The sequence below is a fragment of the Giraffa tippelskirchi genome, chromosome 11, assembly GCF_054371585.1.
Source record: "Giraffa tippelskirchi isolate mGirTip1 chromosome 11, T2T-mGirTip1v1.2.pri, whole genome shotgun sequence".
NCBI lineage: Eukaryota > Metazoa > Chordata > Mammalia > Artiodactyla > Giraffidae > Giraffa > Giraffa tippelskirchi.
The window spans coordinates 30956428-30982261 of record NC_137285.1 but is presented as its reverse complement, the minus strand read 5'-3'; the positions used below and the strand labels follow the sequence as shown (position 1 = coordinate 30982261).

The following is a 25834-nucleotide window of genomic DNA, read 5'->3' as shown; positions in this document are numbered from 1 at the left end:
GCCCATCTCTTTAAGAATTTTCCACAGTTTATTGTGATCCACACAGTCAAAGGCTGTGGCATAGTCAATAAAACAGAAATAGATGTTTTTCTGGAACTCTCTTGCTTTTTCGATGATCCACCGGATGTTGGCAATTTGATCTCTGGTTCCTCTGCCTTTTCTAAAACCAGCTTAAACATCTGGAATTTCACAGTTCACGTGTTGCTGAAGCCTGGCTTGCATAGTCAATGAAGCAGAAGTAGGTGTTATTCTGGAATTCTCTTGCTTTTTCGATAAGCCAACGGGTATTGGCAATTTGATCTCTGGTTCCTCTGCCTTTTCTAAAACCAGCTTGAACATCTGGAAGTTCATGGTTCACGTACTATTGAAGCTTGACTTGGAGAATTTTGAGCAGTACTTTGCTAGCATGTGAGATGAGTGAAATTGTGTGGTAGTTTGAACATTCTTTGGCATTGCCTTTCTTTGGGATTGGAATGAAAACTGACCCTTTCCAGCCCTGTGACCACTGCTGAGTTTTCCAAATTTGCTGGTATATTGAGGGTATCACTTTAATAGCATCATCTTTTAGGATTTGAAATAGCTCAGCTGGAATTCCATCACCTCCACTAGCTTTGTTCAGAGTGATGCTTCCTAAGGCCCACTTGACTTTGCATTCCAGGATGTCTGGCTCTAGGTGAGTGATCACACCATCATGATTATCTAGGTTGTAAAGATCTATTTTGTATAGTTCTTCTGTGTATTCTTGCCACGTCTTCTTAATATCTTTTGCTTCTGTTAGGTCCATACTATTTCTGTCCTTTGTTGAGCCCTCTTTGCATGAAATGTTCCTTTGGTGTCTCTAATTTTCTTGAAGAGATCTCTAGTCTTTCCCATTTTATTGTTTTCCTCTATTTCTTTTCACTGATCACTTAGAAAGATTTTTTTTTTTTATCTCTCCTTGCTATTCTTTGGAACTTTGAATTCCAATGGATCTAACTTTCCTTTTCTCCTTTGCCTTTCACTTCTCTTCTTTTATCAACTATTTGGAAAGCCTCCTCAGACAGCCATTTGGCCTTTTTACCTTTATAGCAGCAAGCAAACTGGACTGGAAACATACTCTATGCCAGGAACTCTGCTAGATGCTGAAGACACAACAAGTAGGACAGGGTTCCTTCCCTTCAGGAAGTCAAGTAGGCATGAACAGTGTTGAAGGTCAGATAGCCAATCAGCAATGCTCCATAGGAGAAGCAGCACAGCTACATTTTTTTTAAGATTGGGAGGGGAATCAACAGGCTTCCACGATCACTCAGCAGTAAAGAATTTGACTGCAATGGAGGAATCCCAGGAGATGCAGGTTCAACCCCTGGGTCGGATGATCCCCTGGAGGAGGGAATGGAAACTTGTCGCGATAATCCCATGGACTTAGAAGCTTGGCAGGCTACAGTCCATGGGGCCTCAAAGAGTCGAACATAACTGAAACAACTTAGCACACACACATGGGTAATCACTAGGAGAGCATGGAGGTGGAGTCAGGGAAGGAATTCCAGCCAGAAGGAATTACATAAACAAAGGCTGGGAGGGGTGAACCTTCCTGGTGTGCCCAGGGATGAGAGCTTGTCCCATGTGGCTAGAGCACAGGACATTAGTTTGGGGTGAGGCGGGAGGTGAGACTGGGGTTGCAGTACAGGGGCCATTGGTGCAGTATTTCGAATTCCAGATGAAAGATTTTGTGCTTAATTCTGTAGGTGACAATGTGTTGTTTTAAATTTTTAAGTAAGGAAGTGATATAATTGGGCCTTTGTGTTAGAAAGAATACGAGATATGTAATAGCTGTAGAAAACTGTTTGCTGAGTGGGTGGAGCAGAGGAGAGAGCCCAAAGGAAGGAAGACAGGTTAAGCAAACTTGGAATAATCACAATGATGGAAGCCTGAGTGAGATATGGGGATGGTGAGACAGTTTAGAGGAAGACCCTGTGAGGCTTGGCAACCAAGTAAATGTGGGTGGATGGGGGCGATGTGAAAGTCCCAGGCATTCTGATGCACCTTACTTGGGTATCTGTGAGTATGATTATGTCACTGACTGAAAAAGGGAATGTAGGAAGGAGAGGATATTTGGGGGAAGAGAGAAAACAGAGAGATGCGAAGATGAGTTAAGAGGCAGAATCCTATAAATAATAAAATAAAAGGCCAACATTTTACTGAATTCTTACTATCGAATTTTTGTAAATACTAACTCACTTTGTCCTTACGAAGAGTAAGTATTATGATGTTATCCCCATTTTACAGATGAGGTAATTCTGTATGTTTAGAATCGGAAAACTCTGAGTTCAAATTCCAGCTCTACTGTTTTTTAACTGCTTGACCTTGGATAAATACTTAGTCTAACCTCAGATGTAAAAGGCAAGAAATGATATTTATCACTGGAGTATAACAAAGATGAGAGAGAGGTAATACATATCAAACAGCTAGCACAGTACGTGGAACCTCATATGTCTCAATACATGGATAAATTATCATTATTATAATGAGATTCCTGGTACCATGTTCAGTGAGAAGTTGGGAATTTGTACTCATTTTTAGAGCTGAAGATAAATAATGTACACATCAGTGTATTAAGAGTTGGACTATAAAGAAAGCTGAGCACCGAAGAATGATGCTTTTGAACTGTGGTGTTGGAGAAGACTCTTGAGAGTCACTTGGACTGCAAGGAGATCCAAACAGTCCATCCTAAAGGAGATCAGTCCTGGGTGTTCACTGGAAGGACTGACGATGAAGCTGAAACTTCAATACTTTGGCCACCTGATGCAAAGAGCTGACTCATTTGAAAAGACCTTGATGCTGGGAAAGATTGACGGCAGGAGGAGAAGGGGACGACAGAAGATGAGATGGTTGGATGGCATCACCAACTCAATGGACATGGGTTTGGGTGGACTCCGGAGTTGGTGATGGACAAGGAGGCCTGGCGTGCTGTGGTTCATGGGGTCACGAAGAGTCGTACCTGACTGAGTGACTGAACTGAACTGAACAGTGTATTGATGTTGGTTGGCTCTTCAGATATAAAGGCTATTCCGTAGTTTGGAGCTTGGTGGTCATGTATCAGGAAGATGAGAATCAGACTGGAATCCTGGTGAATACCAGTGATAAAGGAGCAAAAAGAATGAAAAATTTTTCCAGAAGAAAGGTAGATGAAGTAATATGAGAAGTAAGAGGAGAAGCATAAAGAGAAGCGCTTTGAAAGCCCAGTAGGAAGTCAGGAGGAGGACAGTGTCAACAATCACAAATGCTTCTGGGAAGATAGCAGATACACAGGAGGCTGCTGTCAACTGGGGTCAGAATCATCATGAAGAAATAGCAGCAACACAAAACAGACTGCAGTATTTGGAGCGGAGGCAAATGAAGAAGTGGAAACAGAAGGCACAGACAATTTTTCCTTAAATAGTGAGCCTCCATTTCATTTTAAAATAATTCAGTTTGGAAAGCACTTCAGGAACGGACCTCCAAAAATATATTTCCTCCATGAAAGAAAAGTGGTGGCAAAAAATCATCAAAATCGCCTTTTTAAAAACATTGGAAATGAATAAACAAATAGCTCATGGAACATATATTTAAGAAAAATGGTTAAATCTTGGAAAGAAACGTGATTGTTGTGGCATTTTAAATTTTAATTGATTGCTCTATTACCATTCTCTCTTTCCAGCTTCAAGGTATCCTTGAAAAAACCAACAGCCTCACAACCATGGTGGCTGTGAAAACTATCAGACAACCAGTCACTGAACGGGAAACAAAAGTTTGGAGCTCCTTGAAAAGCTTCCTACTCAGAGAAATGTTATATACAATCTTTTTTTTTTTTTAACTGGCTGGTTGAAATCCCAACTCCAGCTCTTTATCTTTTTAATTTTTAAATTTTTATACAATTTTTAAAGGTTACTTTCCACTTACAGTTATTGCAAAATATTGGCTGTATTCCTTATATTATACAATATATCCTTGAGCCTATCTTACATCCTGTAGTTTGTACCTCCCACTCCCTTGCCTCTATGTTGCCCTCCACCACTGATAACCACTTGTTTGTTCTATATATCTGTAAATCTGCTTCTTTTGTTACACTCACGTTTGTCATATTTTTTAGAGTCCACATATAAGTGATATCAGACAGTCTCTGTCTTTCTGTCTGACTTATTTCACTTAACATAAGGCCCTCCAAGGCCATCCATGTTGGTGCAAATGGCAAAATTTTGCTCTTTTTTAATAGACGAGTAATATTTCCTTGTGTATATATGTACATATATACATATACACCACTTCTTTATCCATTCATCTGTCAGTGGACACTTAGGTTGCTTCTGTATCTTGGCACTTGTAAACAATACTGCAATGAACATTGGGGTGTATGTATGTTTCTTAATCAGTATTTTATTTTTTTTCAGATATATACCCAGAAATGGAATTTCTAGGTCATATGGTAGTTTTATTTTTAGTTTTTTGAGAAACCTCCATACTGTTTTCCACAGTAGCTTCACCAGTTTAAATTCCTACAAACAGTGTACCAGCTTCCCTTTTCTCCATGTCCTCTCTAGTATTTGTTATTTCTGTTCATTTTAATGATGGCCATTCTGACAGGTATGAGGTGATATCTCACTGTGGTTTTGATTTGCATATTCTTGAGGATTAGCAACATTGAGCATCTTTTCATGTGCCTTTTGGCCATCAGTATTTCTTCTTTAGAAAAAAATGCCAATTCAGGTCTTCTGCCCACTTTTAAATCTGGTCCTTTGGTTTTTTTGACAGTGCTGAGTTGTATGAGCTATTTACACACGTTGGCTATTAATCTCTTATTGTTCGTATCATTTGAAAATATCTTCTCCCATTCAGGAGACTGTCTTTTTGTTTCGTGTTATGATCTGTCTTAAAATTCCCTGGAAATACTCCATTCTCAGGACTTGTCATTATTTGTCCTGACTCTGTGTGAAAAGCTCTATCTCACAGGCACCCATCCAAGGCAATAATCATTTAATGTCACAGCTGCCTGAGGCAGGGAGGAGGGCAACACCAATTGGGGCAAACAAGAAGCTGATCAAAAATCTTTAACGGAAAAACTTGGAAATGAGATGTCCCTGCTGCTGCTGCTGCTAAGTCACTTCAGTCGTGTCCAACTCTGTGCGACCCCGTAGACGGCAGCCCACCAGGCTCCCCCATCCCTGGGATTCTCCAGGCAAGAACACTGGAGTGGCTTGCCATTTCCTTCTCCAGAGAAGTCCCTAGGGGATTTCAAAAAACTGTAACATATTCCTAGAAATCTGGAAGACAATGCACACGCCCAGGAAGGACCCCAGTATGTCCTAATTGCTCACCTTTGGCTGACTTGGAAGCTCCATGAAGGCAGGAAATGAAGACTAGGGCAGAGTTGTAAACTGCCTACTAGGGCATTGAAGATATGCCCACACACATATAAAGGCCAGAAAACCCACTGATTTGAGGCATTGAAGGAAATTTCTTTCTAATCTTTAGCTGACCACTAAGCTAACCAAGCAGAAAATTTAGGAGGCACACATGACAGCTTTAAAAAGTAGTCTAGGAAAGTCACTAAACAACAGCAATGTCACCACCACTACCACCAAAAAACAAACAAAACAGAACAGACAAAAAAACCAAGCAGCAACAGCAAGCCCTAGAGAAAGGGAGGAAATCTTATTTCCAGAATTAGCACACTGTACTATTTCAAATGCCAAATTTTCAGCAAAAAATAATGAGACAAGGAACAGGAAACTATGGCTAAAACTCAGGGGGGAAAGCAGTCAGTAGAAACTGTGTTCAAGGAAGCACAGATATAAGTGTAATTAAGTCAACTATTACAAATATGTTCAAAATACTAAGGGAGTGTTTCAGTAGGTGGGTTAGGTGTGGCAGAGGATAGAATAGAACATGAGGGTGACTGAGGTTAACATGCAGGTAAGTGCTAACCAGGGAAGAGACCAGCGCATGACTCAAGGTCACTAAGAACAGACAGGGCTTCCCGGGTGGTGCTAATGGTAAAGAACTTGCTTGTCAATGCAGGAGACATAAGAGATGCAGGCTCGATTCCTGGTTTGGGAAGATCCCCTGGAGGAGGAAATGGCAACCCACTCTAGTATTCTTGCTTAGAGAATCCCATGGACAGAGGAGTCTGGCAGACTATGGTCCATAGGCTCCCAAAGAGTCAGACAAGACTGAAGTGACTTAGCACAGCTCATAAGAGCAGACAACAGCACCTAGGCTCAAATGGCACCTTGTTTACCTACCTCAAGAGGAGAGAGTATACAAATATTCATCTCCTTGCATTATAACAGCCCTCCATAGCTAGTGGGTCCATTCAGCAGCTGTCATGGGCAGTGTGCTGCATTCACCTCACTTTGTGCCATAGAAGAAGGACACCAACTCTTACTCCTTGGAGTTTGAAATACACAAAGTTGGGGATGTACCTGAGGGCCATTGACACATGCATAGCCAAGCAGTTCTGAGAAAGTTTCACATGCTCAAGATTAAGGTAACAGGTAGTACTGACTGTGCTCTGAGCTCTTTGCATCCAGTATGACTTGTGAGCTTGCCAGCATGTCCTGTACTGAGCACAAGGAATTTCTTGGGAACACAAAGGAAGTGTTGGACTGAACTTGGACCCTACCCTCACAGAAACCACGTTCAAAAATTTAAAGAAAATCAAGAGCCCATGAGAGAATATCAATAAAGAGACAGAAACTGTACATGTGAAAAATAGAAATTCTGGAGTTGAAAAGTACAATAACTAAAATCTAAAAATTCACTATGGGAGCTTAATAGCAGATCTGAGCTGTCAGAAAAGAATTGATAGACTTGAATATAGGTCAACTGGGATTATATGGTCTGAGGAAAAGAAAGAAAAAAAGAATTTAAAAAAAATGAACAAGGAAGAGAGTTCTGAGACTATATCAATATAGCATAATGAGAATCCCAGAAGGATAGGAGAAAGAAAGGAAGGGGCAGAAAGAGTATTTGAAGAAATTAATGGCCAGAAGCTTTCCACATTTGATAAAAAAACAATAATTGACATATTTAAGAAGCTCAGCAAACTTCAAGTAATATAACTCAGAGACCAGGCAAAGACAAAGAGAGAATCTTGAAAGTAGCAGGAGAAAAATGAGCCATTGTATACAAGGGATCTTCGAGATTAACAGTTAAATTCTCAGCATAAGTAATGGGACCCAGAAGGCAGTGGAATGACACATTCAATGTGCTGAAAGAAAAAAAGAGTTTGCCAAAAATTCTATACTCAGAAAAACTATCCTTCAAAAATGAAGGAGAAATTAACGCACTCCTGAAAAACAAAAACTGAGAGATTTTTGTCACTAGCAGATCTGCCCTACACCAAATGCTGAAGAGAGTCCTTCAGGTTGAAATGAAAGGATAATAAACAGCAACTGAAATTCATAAAAGAATTAACAAGCAATGGTAAAGATTAACCACATAGGTAAATTTAAAAGTCAGCATTAGTGCATTTTGCCTTTTAACGTTTTTTTATATGGTTTAAAAGACAGCGCATAGAACAGTAATTATACAATTTTGTTGATGGGCTTATAATTTAGAAAGATGCAAATTTTATGATAATAGTACAAACAAAGAGGAAGAGCACCGAGCTATGTTGAAACAAAGTTCTTGTATATGATTGAAATTAGGTTGGAATTAATTGAAACTAGGTTATTTTAAATTAAGATATTAATTAAATCCCCATGCCAATCACTAAAAAAAGCCCCTCAGAAACATACAATAAAGGCATAACAAGAGAACTAAAATAGCATACTAGAAAAGGCTCATTTGCCTCAAAAGAAGAATGGATAAATGGAGAAACAAAAACATTAGGTGTATAGAAAACAAATAACGAAATAACATAGAAATCCTACTTTATCAATAATTACAGTGAGTGTAAATGGGCTAACCACTCCAATCAAAAGGTAGAGATTGGCAAACAAATGATCCAAATATATACTACATTCCAAGTATAAAAAGAAGCACTTTAGATGCAAAAATAAATACAAATCAAAAGTTTAAAAAATGGAAAAAAGGTTTATCATGCAAATAGTAAACAAAGAGAATTGGAATTGCTATTCTAATATTAGACAAAGTAGACTTTAAGACAAAAATTTTTACAAGAGACAAAGAAGGACGTTTTATAATGATGAAAGGATCTTAATGTCTTCCATGACATAAAAACTATAAACAAATATGCACCTACAACAGAGCCAAAAAAAGAGGAAAAACTGACAGAACAAAAAGGAAAAGTAAGCAGTTCAACAATAATAGCTGGAGAATTCAATACGCCATTATCTATAATGAATAGAACAACTAGGCAAAAGATCAACAAGGAATTAGAAGATTTGAAAAACACTAGACTTAACAGACATCTATAGAATACGCCATCTCACGACAACAGAAAACACATTGCTTTCAAGAGCACATAAATTTTCTCTAGGATATAACGTATGCTACACTATAAAATGAGCCTCAATAAGAGGAGTAAAATCATACAAAATATGTATTTTGATAATAATGGAACTAAATTTTAAATCAATAAAAAGGGAAATTTAAGAAATTCACTTACTTGTATATAGACATTAAACACAAACTTAACCTGCAAGTCAGAAAAAAATCACAAGGGAGTTTGAAAATGCTTTGAGATGAATGTAAACAAATACACAACATTTGAAAACTTATGGGGTACAGATAGAGTAGTCCTCAGGGGGAAACTCTAAGGGGGAAACTCCCCCTCTAAGGGGGAAACTTATAGGTGTAAATAACTGTATTTAAAGAAGAAAAATCTAAAGAATCAAATCTTAAATTTCAAAACTCTAGGAAATGAAATGTAAACTAAACTTAAAGCAAGTAGAAGGAAAAAATAATAATATACAGGGCAGAAAAAAATGAAATTGAAAATAGAAAAATAATAGATAAAATCAATAAAACAAAAATTGGTTCTCTGAACATATAACATCGGTGGCAAATATTTAGTGAGACTAAAAATACAAGATTCATACTATACATGAAGTCAATCAGACAGAGAAGGACAAATACTATATGATATCATTTATATTACAAAACAGAAACAGACTCACAGATAAAGAAAGTAAACTTATGGATACCAAAAGAGAAAGGGGAGGAGGAGGGATAATTTAGAAGTATGGATTAACAGATACACATCACTACATATAAAATAGAATATAAAATAGATAAGCAACAAGGATTTACTGTGTAACACAGAGGACTGTATCCAATATCTTAACTATAATGAAAAAGAATCTGTATAACCAAAGCTAACACAATATTGTAAACCAACCGTAGTTAAATTTAAAAAAAGGAAATACAAGATTCAAATTGCCAAAATCAGAGACATTACTGCTGATCTTACAGAAATAAAAAGGATTACTATAAATAATGATAAGCTAACAAATTAGGTAAGTGAGAGAAAATGGACAAATCCTAGAAACACACAAATTACTAAAACTAAAGAACAAATAGAAAGTCTGAATAATCATACAACAAGTAAAGAAATTGAATTATAATAAAAAAAAACTTTCCACAAGAAAAAGACTAAGTCTACATAGCTACACTGGTGAATTCTAGAAAACATTTATAGAAGAATTAATACCACTCTTTCAAAAATTCTTCCAAATACAAGAGGAGGAATGTTTCCTTATTTATTCGTTACCCTGACAGTAAATGAGGCAAGCTGTAGACCAGACTCTGTTATGAATATATATGCAGAAATCCTTAACAAAATACCAGTAAACAAAAATCATACCCAGCAACATACAGAAAGGTTTATACATTATGACTAAGTGGCATTTGTCCCAGAAATGCAAGATTGACTCAACATATGAAAATCAATCAGTGTAATACACTATATTCATAGAACAAGGGGTAAAAACTACATGATCATCTCAATAGATGCAGAAAGGCATTTGACTAAAAATCCAACACTATTTCATGATGAAAACACTCAACAAATTAAGAATAGAAGTAAATAGTCTTAATTTGACAAAAGACATCTACAAAAACTCCACCACTAACATTTTAAATAGTGAAAGGCTAGATGCTTTTTCTTTATGTTGAGGAAGAAGACATAACTGCTCACATTATGTCTATTCAACATTATAGGAGAGATTCTAGCCAGGACACTTAGGTAAGGAAAAGGAATTAAAAACATCTAGATTAGAAATGAAGTAAAACTATGTAGATTACATAATCTCATATGTGGACAATTCTAAGGAATCTGCATAAAATCTATTCAGTGTTAGTCACTCAGTTGTATCCGACTTTTTGTGACCCCATAGACTGTAGCCCACGGGTTCCCTGTTCATGGAATTCCCCAGGTAAGAATACTGGAGTGGGTTGCCATTTCCTTCTCCAGGGGATCTTCTTGCTACAGGGATCAAACCCAGGTCTCCTGCATTGCAGGCAGGTTATCTACTGTCTGAGCCACCAGGGAAGCCCTAAAATCTATTAGAACTAATAAATGAGTTCAGTAAAATTACAGGATAAAATGTCAATGTACAAAAATCAATTGTACTTTTATATACTAGCAATGAATAATCTAAAATGAAATTAAGAACAATTGCATTCATAATAGCATCAAAATAATAAAATACTTAGGAATAATTTAATAAAAGATGCATAAGACTTATAAACTGAAAACTACAAAACATCACTGAAAGAAGGAAAAGACCAAATAAATGGAGAGACACAAAGTCTATGGACTGGAAGACTTAACACTTTTAAGATGGCAGTATCCTTGAAATAGATCTACAGATTCATGCAATCTCTCTCAAGATATCAGCTTTCTCTGCACAATTAACAAACTGATTCTAAAATCTAAATGGAATGCAAGGGACTGAGAATAGCCAAAACAATCTTGATAAAGAGTAAAGTTGGAGGACTCACATTTTCTCTTTCAAAACTTACTATAAAGCTATAGTAATCAAGACAGTGTGGTACAGACAAAAAGAGAGACATGTAGATCAGTTGAGAGTCCAGAAATAAACCCTTACACTTACAGTCATCTGATTTTAATAAGGGTGCTGAGATAATTCAATATGGAAATACTTTTTTCCAAAAACTGGTGTGGCGATATTCACATGCAAAAAATTGAAGTTGGACCTCAGCTTCACACCATATGCAAAAATGAACTCAACGTGATTATAGATCTAAATGTAGGAGCTAAAATTATAAAACTCTTGGAGGAAAACATGTGAATAAGTCTCCATGACCTTGGAATAGGCCATGGTTTGTTAGATACGACATCAAAGAACAGAGTCAAAAGAAAAAAATAGACAAATGAGACAAGTAATTTTTATGTTTCAAAAGATACCATCAAGAAAGTGAAAAGTCAGCTGACTAAATGGGAGAAAATATTTTCAAATCATATATCTTGTGAGGAGTTGTATGCAGAATATACAAAGAACACTCACAAGTCTCACAGTAAAAGGACAAATAGCCCAATTAAACATGGGCAAAGGATGAATAGAGAGCTTTCCAAAGAAGATGTGCAAGTGGCCAATAAACCCATGAAAAAATGTTTACTGTAATTAGTTGTTAGAGAAATACAAATAAAAACCACAATGAGATATTACTTTACACTTGGATGGTGAAAATAGAAAAGACAGGCAATGACAGCTGTTGATGAGGATGTGCAGAAACTGGAACCCTCTTACACTGCCAGTGGCATCATAAAATGGCAAAACCACTTTGCTTTGTTTTTTGAGTCTTGGGTTTTTGGTTTTTTAAATTTTATTGCAGTATAGCTGATTTACAATGTTGTATTAGTTTCATGGTGAAGCCATTTTGGGAAACAGCAATTTCTCAAAAAGCTTAAACATAGAATTACCATACAATGCCACAATTCTACTCCTAGCTATCTACCAAAGATAAATGAAAATATATATCCATGCAAAAACATACGTAAATGTTTAATAGCAACTATCCTTAACAGGAAAAAAGGTGGAAGCAACCCAAGTATCTATCCACTGGTGAATAGATAAACAAAATGAATATTACTTGGCCATAAAACAGAATGAAGTATTGATGCATACTATAACATGATAAACCTTAGAAACACTATGTTAAGTGAAAGAAGACAACTACAAAAGGCACATAATTATACAATTCTATCTATATGAAATGTCCCGAATAGGTAGATACATAGCGATAGGAAGTCGGTTCGTAGTTGTCAAAGGCTGGAGGGAAGGGGAAATGGGGAGTGACTGCCAATGGGCATAGGTTTTTCTCTTTAGGGTGATAAAAATAACTGGAATTAGTTAGTGGTGTTAGTTGCGCAACTTTGTGAATATGATGAAAAAAATTGAATTGTTTACTTAGACACGTGGATGTTATGGCATGTGAATTATTATATCTCATTTTTTTACTGACACAAAGCATGATCGCTGCACTGAAGGTCAATCTATCCAGGTGTAGTGATAAAAAATTCACTTATTCAAGAATCTGACATATACAGGTACTCTTATAGACATTTGGGAATATTTCCAAAATATCTGCCTGCCTTTCTCTCCCTTCCGCCTACAATTTGTTAGAGACACTGATGTAGCCTAGCAGAGGAACTGTCACTCCAGAATGAGAAGTTGGGGATCCATCGCGGTTCAGAGCCGGATGAGAAGGGTACCTGTTGGGGGGCTTTCTGAGGTAGCATGTTGCGTTCCAGAAGGGGTGAGGAGGGCAGGCCCAGGTGGAGAGGGGGTGATAGCAGTGCGATGCTGGTGACAGACAGGAAGACTGATCAAATAAGCAAGTGCATAAAGAGCATGGGAGCCAGGTTTCCCTCAGCAGGAGAGCATCACACATTTGGGAAGGGAGGAAACCGCAGTGAGCCTTCCGAAGCGCCGTGCTGTCTAGGAAAGCTGTGTGGCGGTGGCACCTCAATAGTAAGAGGAATGCCCTGCACCCAGATCTTGGTTTCTAAGTAGCATTTTCCACTAGAAGGAACTACAACCCTGGAATAACCCATTTCTTGAAGGAGAGGATATAACATGAGTGTGGGGAAGGGAAAGATGCATCTGGAACAACTCTATATTAAAAATTACGCTAGTAGAAATGGTAAACAGTGCCTGTTCCATACATTCTAACCAGCAGCTCTCTTTCCCATTACGCTTTTCTGAAATTGTCCCTGGAAATTACTCTGTAGTCATGAAAAAGAAAACTGAGACACAGGAGGGTGAAGGATCCATGCCTGCACACCTGCCCTGGTGGGAGGGAAGCGGCTGCAGAAGAAGAGTCAGGCCTTAAAGTAACTCAGCTCTGATCCCCTCCCTTCTCATCCATCACAGATCCCCTGAGCCAGCCATGCTTCAGGAGGGTAATGGGCCTGGGAGGCAGTGATGAAGGAGGCACTTCTGGGTTCTTTGCTGCTAAGTCGCTTCAGTCGTGCCCGACTCTGTGCGACCCCATAGACGGCAGCCCACCAGGCTCTGCCATCCCCGGGATTCTCTAGGCAAGAATACTGGAGTGGGTTGCCATTTCCTTCTCCAGTGCATGAAAGGGAAAAGTGAAAGTGAAGTCACTCAGTCGTGTCCGACTCCTAGCGACCCCATGGACTGTAGCCTACCAGGCTCCTCCGTCCATGGGATTCTCTAGGCAAGAGTACTGGAGTGGGGTGCCATTGCCTTCTCCAAAATTGGAAGAGGAGAACCTCCTGCATAGCAATGTATTAATAAGTATATTCTACCAGCTTCCATCAAATAAGTCAAACATAATGTGCTACCAAAGGAGGAAAACAGTAAAAAAACAAAAACAAAAACAAAAAAACACTAAGATCATGGCATCCGGTCCCATCACTTCATGGCAAATAGATGGGGAAAAAGTGGAAACAGTGACATATTTTATTTTCTTGGGCTACAAAATCACTACAGATGGTGACTGAAGCCACAAAATTAAAAGACACTTGTTCCTTGAAGGAAAAGCTATGACAAACATAGACAGCATATTAAAAAGCAGAGACATCACTTTGCCAACAAAGGTCTGTCAAAAGTGTTTCCAGTAGTCATGTACGGATATGAGAGTTGGACCATAAAGAAGGCTGAGGGCCAAAGAACTGATGCTTTTGAAGTGTGGTACTGGAGAAGACTCCTGAGAGTCGCTTGGACAGCAAGAAGATCAAACCAGTCAATCCTAAAGGAAATCCACCCTGAATATTCATTGGAAGGACTGATGCTGAAGCTGAAGCTCCAACACTCTGGTCACCTAATGAAAAGAGCCGACTCATTAGAAAAGACCCTGATCCTGGGAAAGATTGAAGGCAGGAGGAGAAGGGGATGACAGAGGATGAGATGGTTGGATGGCATCATTGACTCAATGAACATGAGTTTGAGCATGCTCCGGGAGATGGTGCTGGACAGGGAGGCCTGGCGTGCTCCAGTTCATAGGGTCACAAACTGTCCAACCTGACTTAGCGGCTGAACAACAAAAAGGGGTGAAGGAAGCCTTCAGAGAAGAGGTGTTGTCAAGGAGTAGCTGCCATTTGTCCCGGAAGGAGAGGGTGGTCACAGGGAGAAGGAAAAGTGCGGGACAAGGCCAGAGGTCTGGAGGTGAGTCCTCCTCTGAGCTGCTGAAGGTGGGGGCGGCTGGGAGCACAGGGGTCTCAGTGCGGAGAGTACGACCTGTGGGAGGGGCCTGGGAGGCCCCGAGGGCAGAGCATTAAATGGAGAAACAGACAGCCACCGCTTCCTTTTGTGTGCTGGACTTGGGGAGTGGGCTCCGTCCTGCCTGCCAGCAGCGGGGTGTCTGGGGGCGAGCTTGCAAAAGGGTGACTATGGTTGTGGAGAGAAAGGAGGGGTCTGGTGGGCCCCGAAGTGCCCACTCCCCCTCCACTCAGCTCCACTCAGTACTGCCTCTCCTCCTGTCCCCAACCCCCACAAGTTCTGGGACCCACCTGTCTTAGTCATCTTCAAGTTACTTCCCCAGTGTTGGACTTGCCAGGAGTGAGGGTCGCACAGATCTGCCCTGAACCTTGACCCAAAGAGCTGAGGAAGCCAGAAGACTCAGGGTCTAAGAAGGGAGCTTTGCAGTGGCCAAGAGGCCCTGGGCACACGGTGTGGGAGGGGGGCGCTGGCGGTAAGAAGCCCCAACTTTCTTCCAAATGAGAGTGTCAGTTGCTAAGTCATGTCGGACTCTCTGTGATCCCATAGATTCTATGCGACCCCACAGACTCTATGCGACCCCACAGACTGTAGCCCTTCTCTATCCATGGAATTCTCCAGGCAAGAGCATTGGAGTGGGTTGCCATTTGCTTCTCCAGGGGATCTCCCCAACAAGGAATCGAACCTGGGTCTCCTGCTTTGGCAGCCTGATTCTCTACCATCTGAGCTACCAGGGAAGCCCATGGCAAGTCCTTATCCCATGATCCTCTTGTCTTTGCCCCTAGACCTGGCCCTTTACCATGGGAAAGCAGTCCTCAGATAGTATTCTAGTTTAGGGGTGTTGGATTGGGAAAGGAGAATGAAGCCAGGATCTTTGCTGTGGCGCATTGTCCAAAGCCAGAGTCTGCCATCACCAAGCTGGCATTTCCCTGAGTTCCTGAGGTCTCAGACCCGGCCGGCGTGTCCTGCGGGAGAACTCAAGGCCTGGCTCGCCCCCAGCTTCCCAGCATCTGGCCTGTTCGGCTTGGAAGGATGCCAGAAGCAGTCATGGTACCCAGGCAACAACCTTCCTAGATAAGTGTTCACCTGGGAAGGTAGTTCCCTGGGGGAGTAGAGGGGCAGAGTCTTGAAACTTCTCAGGAAGCCGGCTCAGGGCTTGGGGGCCTTAGTTTTTCAAGCTCTGTGGCTAGAAATCACCACGATCACAACAGAAGCAGATGAGTCTCAAGCATCTGAAAACTGGTGGCCTTACTTCTAACATCCTTCCAGCGTGAGGACTAACCAATCTGTTCCTGTTTCAGGCAACCCAATCCTTCTATTATGGATGCGGAAGGAAGCTCCAGTCGTGGTTTTATTGCCTGGCAAATGGGGGATTATGAGGACACCAGCCAAAGAAACTCCAAACGGGCCGTCCTCCTCCGACAGAGCAAGGCAGCCCTGCCGATAATGTCCAGACCGCGGAAGCTGCCGAAGCTACCGAAGCTACCGAAAAAGGAGGAGGTACGGATCATTATGGAGAAGGAAATGGCAACCCACTCCAGTACTCTTGCCTGGAGAATTCCATGGACAGTATAAACTTATTGTTTATAGTAATGGGCTTCCTTGGTGGCTCAAATGGTAAAGAATCTTCCTGCCAATGCAGGAGACCTGGGTTCAATTTTTGGCTTGAGAATATCCTCTGGAGAAGGGAATGGCCTCCCACTCCAGTATTCTTGCCTGGAGAATCCTATGGACAGAGGAGCCTGGTGGGCTATAGTCCATGGGGTCGCAAAGAGTCAGACACTATTGAATGACTAACACTTTCACTTACTTTTTTACTTTTCATTTAATAGTAATACTACAAATAATCAATTTTATCTCTCTTTTCAACATATCAAAATGTTTTTTAATTCACATTGGATTTCCACAGTGATGTCTATATAGGTGAGCATTATTCAAATTTTACACAGGAGGTGCGTGGCTTAGTCCTTAGAACCACTTATATATCATATGGTTTAACCTAGAGAGCATAGCCATCTGCTTGGTTTCCAAAACCTGAGAAAACTCAGTCTATGAAATGAGGTAAATCTATAACCAATCCTTAAAACCCCACAGACTGGTCAACAGAATAAGGATATCCCAGTTCAAATTCAAGGTTTTCTCCCCATTACTGTCTGAACGTTGAACAAGTTGCATGATTTCCTAATGTGGGTTTTTTCATTCATAAAATGGGGATGTTTTTATCTGCCCTGAATATTTTGTAGAGTTACCATGAGAGTCAAGTGGAGAGTGTGTAAACATATATTCAAATGAACAAGCATTTCCTGAGGTCCTTCTGCATAATCCCACAGCGAATCCTCTCTGTAGCCATCCAGCATTTCAATATTGAGTGTGACAAGAAGCTTCCACACTAGCTCAGATACACTGAGACTCTTGTTCTCTACTAGGAGAAAGGCTCCTTGCCACTGCCCTAGAATATTGCTTTCCCTCTGGCGCCAGAGATCTGTTCATCAGGAGTTGTCTGTGTGACAATTAATTATACATCCATCTGAAACACTCTGCGAGGAACTGAGGAAGTCCTCAGTAGGTCCTGCCCCAGGGATGCTCTGAATTGAAGAAGGGAGCATTTGGCTGCTGACCTTCCTATATGGTCTGAATTTTGAGCTGGGTCCAAGTGAGATTTATTGCAATGTGTGTGAAGGAGGCTTTAATTCGTGATTTTCTACCAGTGAATTAATTTTGTGTAGAACTAGCGTGATCATGGAATGATCCCAAATGCATCCTGCTAAATCCAATTGAGATGTTTTTATGCATTAAAAAAATCTGTTGAAAGACTGACTTTGGAATGATTTCAAACTTACAGAAGAGGTGCAAGAACAGTACAAAGTGAGCTGATACACTCCTCACCCAGAATCATTGGTTGGTAATTTTATTTGCTCTAATGCTTTCTTTCTACACACACACACTTTTGTTTTTACTGAACCATTTGAAGGTAAGTTTCAGACAGGGTTTTGCTTTACCTCTGAAGATTTCAGGGTGCATTTCCTAAGAATGAGGGGGTTCTCGCACGTAACCATGGTACAATGATAAGGTATAGCAAACTTAACACTGACACAGTGTTACCTAATCTACAGTTCATAAGCAAATTTTATTAGTTGACCCAATGGTGCTCTTTGTCATGTTCCCTGACGCAATGTTTGATTCAGGATTAGCTCTTCCGTTTGGCTCTCAAGCCTCACAGTCTCCTTCAGTTAGGAACAGCTCCTCAGCCTTGGTCTTTCATGACACTGATGTTCTTGAAGGATTTAAACCAGTTCTGTGGAATTTCTCTTAATTCAGGTATACCTGGTATTTTCTTGGGTGGTATGTTTCAGGCAAGAATCCCAAGGTGAGTGTTCATGTCATCTGCCAGGTATCACATGACAGAGTACTTGACTCATGATTGGTGATGGTAACTAATCACTTGGTTAAACCTCTTCCCTGCCAGAGATAAACAAAATATTACATCATTCAAAATAATCTTTTTTTATCAGCCATGCTTTTTTGTAAATTCCAGAGATATCTTAGAAAATTTTTCCCCAAGGTCTTTCTTTGGATGATCCCCCAGGGTTCTTGTGGGTGATGCTTCAGTAAGTACTCAAGCCCTCTCCCCACTTGATGTAAATTCTCTTCAGGGAAAATAAGTTGGAGCAAATTATAAAGTCAAGCTTCCAAAGTAAGCCTCACACCAGCCACATGTGCGTGGCTCCTATTACCATACTCACCTGATATGCAGCCCCCTTGCCATCCTTATGTTGTGAGAACCAGGACTATGCACTGGAAGCAGCCTTGGAAAAACAAAACTTTGGCAATAGCACTGGGAGACTTGGGGGGCATTTTAAACACAAAAACCTATACACAATATAACAATGCTTTCTCATCAAGATAGACAGCTGAAAATGGGGACATTTTATATTTATGTTCTAAAGTTTGGATTTATACCTATTAACCCAAGTACGGAGATTAATTTCTAAATATTTCTAAAAGTGCAATTTATGATATTTAACAGTTATGGAAAATTCTGAAAGAGATGGGAATACCAGACCATCTGACCTGTCTCTTGAGAAACCTGTATGCAGGTCAGGAAGCAACAGTTAGAACTGGACATGGAACAACAGACTGGTTCCAAATAGGAAAAGGAGTACGTCAAGGCTGTATATTGTCACCTTGCTTATTTAACTTCTATGCAGAGTACATCATGAGAAACGCTGGGCTGGAAGAAACACAAGGTGGAATCAAGATTGCCGGGAGAAATATCAATAACCTCAGATATGCAGATGACACCATCCTTATGGCAGAAAGTGAAGAAGAACTAAAGAGCCTCTTGATGAAGGTGAAAGAGGAGAGTGAAAAAGTTGGCTTAAAGCTCAACATTCAGAAAACTAAGATCATGGCATCTGGTCCCATCACTTCATGGGAAATAGATGGGGAAACAGTGGAAACAGTGTCAGACTTTATTTTTGGGGGCTCCAGAATCACTGCTGATGGTGACTGCAGCCATGAAATTAAAAAACGCTTACTCGTTGGAAGGAAGGTTATGGCCAACCTAGATAGCATATTTAAAAGCAGAGGCATTACTTTGCCAACAAAAGTCCGTCTAGTCAAGGCTATGGTTTTTCCAGTGGTCATGTATGGATGTGAGTTGGACGGTGAAGAAAGCTGAGCGCCGAAGAATTGATGCTTTTGAACTGTGGTGTTGGAGAAGACTCTTGAGAGTCCCTTGGACTGCAAGGAGATCCAATCAATCCATCCTAAAAGAGATCAATCCTGGGTGTTCATTGGAAGGTCTGATGTTGAAGCTGAAGCTCCAATACTTTGGCCACCTCATGCGAAGGGTTGACTCATTGGAAAAGACCCTAATGCCTGGAAGGATTGGGGGCAGGAGGCTAAGGGGACGACAGAGGATGAGATGGTTGGATGGCATCACCAACTCGATGGACATGGGTTTGGGTCGACTCCGGGAGTTGGTGATGGACAGAGAGGCCTGGCGTGCTGCAATTCATGGGGTCGCAAAAAGTCGGACACGACTGAGCGACTGAACTGACTGAACTGTAGTCTTAAAATGACATGATTCAACGTGGTCTTATATTGCTACAAAAGTTACACTTAACAGCATGTTTTTCTTGAGGCTGTATGCATTAGTGATAGATTTCATAGTAAATATTTTGTAATGCCCTTTATTTTCCTAAAATAAAATGCATAGTTTTCATCAACAGAATAACTTACTTACACACATAATTTATGACAAACCACTATAATGTCCTAGTGGTACTATTTTACAACTTATATTAATATATAGTTTAATACATAGATATTGGGACACTAGTAGTCTAGAAAATATAATCAACAAAGCAGACACTTGCTTCCGAACGGAACTCTGTGAAGGCAACAGCTCTAAGCAGCTATAAGCAGAAACGATCAGAAGACTGTGTTGATGACAAACTCCATGAGAAACACAGCTACTGGTAATATGGTTTTTCAAATGTATGTCAGTTCTTATTAACCATCCTAAACCTTATAAAGTAAAATCTTGCCTCAGTTTATACAACAGTGGCATTCCTGGAAAATTAGGTATATATTAAGATCATGAGAGAAGTATGTTGTGCATTTATGTAAAGCAGAATTAAATTCTCAGCTTAAATCATTATAAACAGGTTTTCACCCACATGAATGGCAGCAGGATATTGAAGTCACACAGGAGGTGGGCTAACTCCTTATTCCGTGGTGTCCAGCACGTGAGATTTCCTCTATCCCTGGGAGATTTGCTCTGCTCCACCCACTCTGTCCCCGGAGCCCTCTCCCATTACATGCTCACCAAACACCCCTGCTGAGAGTCACTAACATTTAGAGTGGGCTTGTTTCAGCGTGAATTACTGGAAATGAGATGTCTAAGTCTGATTAAACAGACAAATCATAGGCAGTACCAAGAAAGTGTTCAAGATAAATTCAAGAGGTTTATTGCACCAGATGCCACAGAAAAATGGATCAAAGTAATATGTGAACAAGTTTTAAGAATAAAGAATTCCATACATTGATACTGATATCTATTTAACTGATCAAAAACAAAGTCCTATCAATTTGTTGTAATGGAACTTCAATGATAACAGATCAATCCTGGAATTTTCTCCTTTTAAAACACCACTTAAATTTAAGCATATTGCAGTCTTGCTTCAAAGATTTATGGTTCACCAAATGTGGACATTTAAAAATTAACATTCAGGGGGGCTGCTTGATTTAGGCAAATATTATATTAAAAGGTTCCTGCCCCCAAAGCACAATAGAAAACAAATGGTTCACATTTACCAAGAAGCTCAAGACTTTTTCAATTTATTGGTGAAAGTATGCATGAACAAAATACTTTCAAAAGCACATGTAAGTGGAAAAATCCAGATATTTAAAAGAACTGTAGGGTCACTTTATATTCTTTATTTTTATGTACAACCAACTCCAGTGAGGAACCTAAAAAGCTACAGACTGAATTTTATAAAATCTCAGGACCTAATTAGAAGAGCCAAAACAAGCGTTTAGTATCGTTGAGCAGGCGGGGATTTTCCTCCCTCGAAAAAAGTTAACTTTGAAAAATATGATAAGTTTAAAAAGTTGCGATGTGTAAACGGCAGTTCCATGGGATGTGAAAAGTTTATCGTTACTTTCATTAAAAAACAGCACACTTCAGAAAAATGGATTGGAGCCTGTACAAAAAGCTATTTAACACTGATAAAAATAAAATACTTTGGAATTATGCACAAGTAATGGAAGCTACATTTTAAGTTTTCATTGTCATGTTTAAACGTATACAAGTATCTTTACATTCATATCACTCGTCAATCTACGAAAAATTAAACCTCGACATGCTGGAGGAAGGCCCGCACGTTAACGCTGGTGCACACCCGCTCCGTCTGCCTCCCATTCGCCTGGACAAGCAAGATGCTACAAAAGGTACACTCAACAGGTAAGACGTCAAAGTTGAAGAAACCCTAAAGGTGGAATCCTGTCAACTGAGGTAGTTTTCTCTATTTGTACATTTTTTTAAAATTTTTTTTCTTGAGGTGGGCCTGGGCGAGGGTGGGTCCCTTCCTCACCTCTGTGGCTGAGACAAACCCGGTCCCGGGGTGGTGTCCGGCGTGTTTCCACCCAGTTCCATGAGATTCTTTTTCCACTTTTGGGAAGAGGTTGCGTTTATGAGAGAACAGGTGGATGTTCTTGAGAGGCGGAGGGTTTACAGAAGAGCAGCAACATTCCTGGTCTGTGGTGCAGGCGGCAGCCGTGAGGGGCAGGCTGCCTGGCATCCTGAGGGGTCTCCCTCGTCACCTTCTTCTGGGGGAGGGGGGCATGCAGAGGCAAAGCTAGTTTTCTCGGCTGCCAGGGGCTGGGCCACATCTTTTCTGTGTGAAGTTTAGAATTGACCATTTGAAGCTCAGCTTCCCTGGGCTGGGTCTAATGCTCCACAGGCCGCTACCTGCACTGATTTTGCATCTAGTTATTGTCTGTAAACCCTGGAGGGTGGCAGGGGAGGGAAAGTGTCCAGAACATGCCAGTGAGAATGGAGTCAGAGACTGGGGGATGCTCAAAGCCGCTGCAGAGGGGACGCTGTGACTTCGCTCAGCACAGTGCATCACACGTAAGGGACACAGATGGGGAGAGGGCGGCCATGGGCCAGATCCGCGACAACCACCATGGTGTCATGGAACCAGGGACTCTAAATACCCGTCTCATCTCGGACGTCAGGCAAAAGGAAAACAGAAAACGTAGATAAAATGGACATCACTTTTATGAGAGAAAGACATAAAATACAAATTAAAGATTTTTAGAGTCTCAAGACCCTCTGCGCTTCACATCCTTAAAAAAAGAGCGAGAAGGGGTACCTCCCCAATGGTCCAGTGGTTGGGACTCTGAGCTTTCGCTGCCAAGGGCCCAGGTTCAATCTCTGGTTGGGGAACTAAGATCCTACAAGCCAAGTGGAGCAACAAAGGGAAAAAAAAAAACCCAACACATGATTTATTAAAAAGAGAGGGAAGGCCGTAGTTCTGACCTATCCCTAACAACCATGCCTAAGAAAGAACACACCTGTTTTTCCCCATTGGTCCTGCTGCTCTGCTCTTTCAAACAAACAACTCACATTTGTCAAAGAATAAAGACAGAGACGTATGTAACTTGGGGTTTGGGATTAGGGTTTTATCACATAGCAAATCTGAAGATAGAGTGTTCTAACTCCTGAAAGGGAAGTCGTTTCATATTCTTACGTGCAAAAGCTACACGGAAAGGATTGGGATCAATTTATAAAGGAGAAGGAGATCAGAGCCTGGTTATAATGAACATCCTCAAGGTCTGCAGGTGTTAACAGGTGTGCTGTTAACAGGGTTAGCCCTGCCTTTTAACCACCAATTTACTAGTCTTTTCCTTTACCCTGGATGTCAGGACATCGCCTGCGTCACAATCAGTAAACTAAAGTTTGTATCAACTGAAAACTCAGCATTTTTAAAAAGCAAACTACGCTCATACATAAGCAATGCTGCCTTGTGGCAGGTTTTATACTACAGGGCAGTCAACTTCTGGGAAGGTGTTTTGAAAAGCATGTAGGGTTTGGAAGGCACAGAGATGATAGAGTAAAAATTGAGCTCGTAGATGGATTGTTTAGAAATATTCAAACTGATTCATAAGTCATCCTGAACTGTTGCAAATTTCACTTCCCACCTGGACAGCTGTGCCTTTTAAAGTATAAATAGTCATCTGCATTAACTGTTACAGGAAGAAGGTGGCTTTAGCTGGAGGGATTTAGCCACAAAAATGCTCTAGAGCTTATAGAAATAACTTTGGTAAATGGCCCCTTTGACAAGGCTGCTGAGAGCTCTGAAGCCTCTGGACGAAGCGAGTGGGGTCGGACTGTGCCCTCCGCTGCTGTGCACTATATGTGGATGGGACGAGGATGCTACATTGATTCTCGGGTTTATTGCACCAACAGTCCATCCCTAACCTACCCGTGGCTGCATCTCAAACAAGGAAACTGGGGGAAGGCTGGAAGCAGTGGGTCCCTGGAGCTCTGCTCCCCACAGCCAGTCCCCTCGTGCTCTCTGCCAGATGGTGACACCAAAGCCACTGGAGTGGAGGCGGTACACGCAGGCTTCACTACACCGCGGTACCTGGTGTCCAGGGTCCCCGTGCTGACCGCCTTCCCAGGACAGCAGGATCGCTTCCTCCAGCTTGGGGAGCTCATGCTTGCACTCTGAGATGTTGTTAGCAGCGATGATGCCTGTGTTGCTCAGGCCTGCTCTCAGGTCTCTGGACACCGCTGTGCCCTCAGCGCCTACGCTGACTCAAGGGTGTTGGAGGCCTGACTGCCCATGACAACACAGACGCCTGGTGTCAGTAAACCTATGGCTTCCAGCCAGCACCCAGGGAAGCGACTCCCCCTGACACAGCACACTGCGGGGAGGACCGCCTCCGTCCACCTTGCTGGCGCCTCATGGTCGCAGGGAGCTGCCAATCTTCCTCCTCTGGCTGAGAATCCGATTTTCTTCGAGGAGGAGCTGTCCTGAGCATTAGCTTACAAGAGTATCTGGGCGACGTAAGGAGAGTGAGTGCTTGCGATGGCCGTCAGCAGAGGCAGGTCGTTGGACTCGATTCTGAACGTGGAGAGAGGGGAGGTAGTTACATTAAAGCGGCAGGATTTATAGGAGCATCCCACTGCCAGATCCCAGGCCCACCTGGTGGGCAATCAGAACAGAGTGAAAGAGGCAGGGAGATGGTGAGCCTGTTCCTGAGTCCAGCCCTGCCGAGGTCCTGGAGGCTTTGATGGTGCAGTGGCAGCTGTGTGCATGGGACCAGGGCCTGTATCCCTGTGCAGCCTCTGCATGACACCTCCTCCAGTCAGCACTCCAGGACTGGACCTTGAGTCTGCACTGGGTCCAAGTAAGTCTCCGGGAACCCAAGATGGTGACAATGTCTTCAAAACCCCTGGGCTTTCTTCAATGGCTCACACAACCGAGACCCCCGCCCAGCACGCACTCGACACTCAGACATCGAAGCCACCTCCTAAGAACAGAGGTAGAGTCAGTGAGGGTGGGGGAGCACAGGCAGGGGGCCGCTGTGTGTCCTGGAAAAGCCAGGATGGTCTCGGTCCTTGAAACATGTTCTAACGCTGTCCCTTGTTTCCAAAATCTAAAAACTAAAAATAGAACCTAAGAAGGCAGCTGGCATGAGCTCGTGGCGTCTTCCCTGCCTTCAGCAGTGACATTCAGGGTGACAGCAAGTTCCCAGCACTGCAGTGCTGCTGGCCTGAGAGCAGGAGGGGGGTGAGGAAGGACTAGAAGGGGTCCAACAAGGCACTGAGGGGCCTGACGCAAGGAAGCAAATCCACCTTCAGGGTGGATCCTTCATGGGTGGGTGCTGATACTGGGCACCCATCAGTCAGGGGCCAGGCAAGCGTCTGAGAAATAAGAGCTGCACATCCCACGTCAGAAACCCGACGAGGCAGGACTACTGTGAGGCTGGTGAAGAGATCTAAGCAAAAACTGCAAATGCCTCAAAAGGGGAGAATATTTTTAAAGTGAAGTACATTAAAAAAAAAAAAAAAGTATGGCAGGAAACGCTGAGAGTGGAATAATACAGTAAGTCATATCCTGGGTCTGACATGAGAAGTCCAGCAAGAATGCGAAGGCCTGAGCCTTGAAATAATACAACTTTGACTGGCAGACCTAATGGAGAATTTGGGGATTGACGTTTTATATACAGTGCTTTCTTGTCCCAAATTGGGGGGATCGTCATCACAGGAAAAGGGGGAACAAGGCCCTATTTAGACTATGGTGTTTTGTTACTTCTCTGTGGAAAAAATGAGCAGAGAGTAAAACGCAAGTAAGAATTTCTTCCCCTGGAGAAGTTAGGGCAAACAGCCTCTGGAAGATGATGTAGGACATGGATGACATGCACACCTCCTCTTCTGATGGGCTCACAGGAAAAGGGAAGAGAGTCCGGCCACCTGGGACATGCAGACGGGTCCCAAGTCCAGGGGGGCGGCCTTCCTCACCTTCCCCAGAAATGGCGAGGAGTGTATAGCCACTGTCCAGCAGCCCGTGACTCCCACATCCTAGTGAAATGGCTAGAGATGGACAGCTGGAGGAGGATTACATGCTTCACTTTCAAGGATAAAATAACTCTGGGGGGAAGCTGACCCTGGACCTCTAGCTGAAAGG

General features: G+C 41.7%; 2 protein-coding genes across 11 annotated transcripts in view; one reads left to right on the top strand and one right to left on the bottom strand.

The window, feature by feature from the left end:
• Positions 1 to 25834, top strand: part of SPMIP2 (sperm microtubule inner protein 2) — a 117702-nt gene that overhangs the window by 89437 nt on the left and 2431 nt on the right. For all 3 annotated transcript variants that reach the window (XR_014068853.1, XR_014068854.1, XM_081541729.1), the window contains one exon: positions 15929 to 16127. Coding sequence is in view for 1 of the 3 variants with exons in the window: in XM_081541729.1 (XP_081397855.1) it covers positions 15929 to 16127 (199 nt within the window). In the remaining 2 variants the exon portion in view is untranslated. The remainder of the gene's footprint in view (positions 1 to 15928; positions 16128 to 25834) is intronic.
• Positions 20580 to 25834, bottom strand: part of FNIP2 (folliculin interacting protein 2) — a 127111-nt gene continuing 121856 nt past the window's right edge. For all 8 annotated transcript variants that reach the window (XM_081541721.1, XM_081541723.1, XM_081541724.1 and 5 more), the window contains one exon: positions 20580 to 24268. In XM_081541721.1, coding sequence (XP_081397847.1) covers positions 24190 to 24268 — 79 coding nt within the window. In that variant the 3' untranslated portion in view covers positions 20580 to 24189. The remainder of the gene's footprint in view (positions 24269 to 25834) is intronic.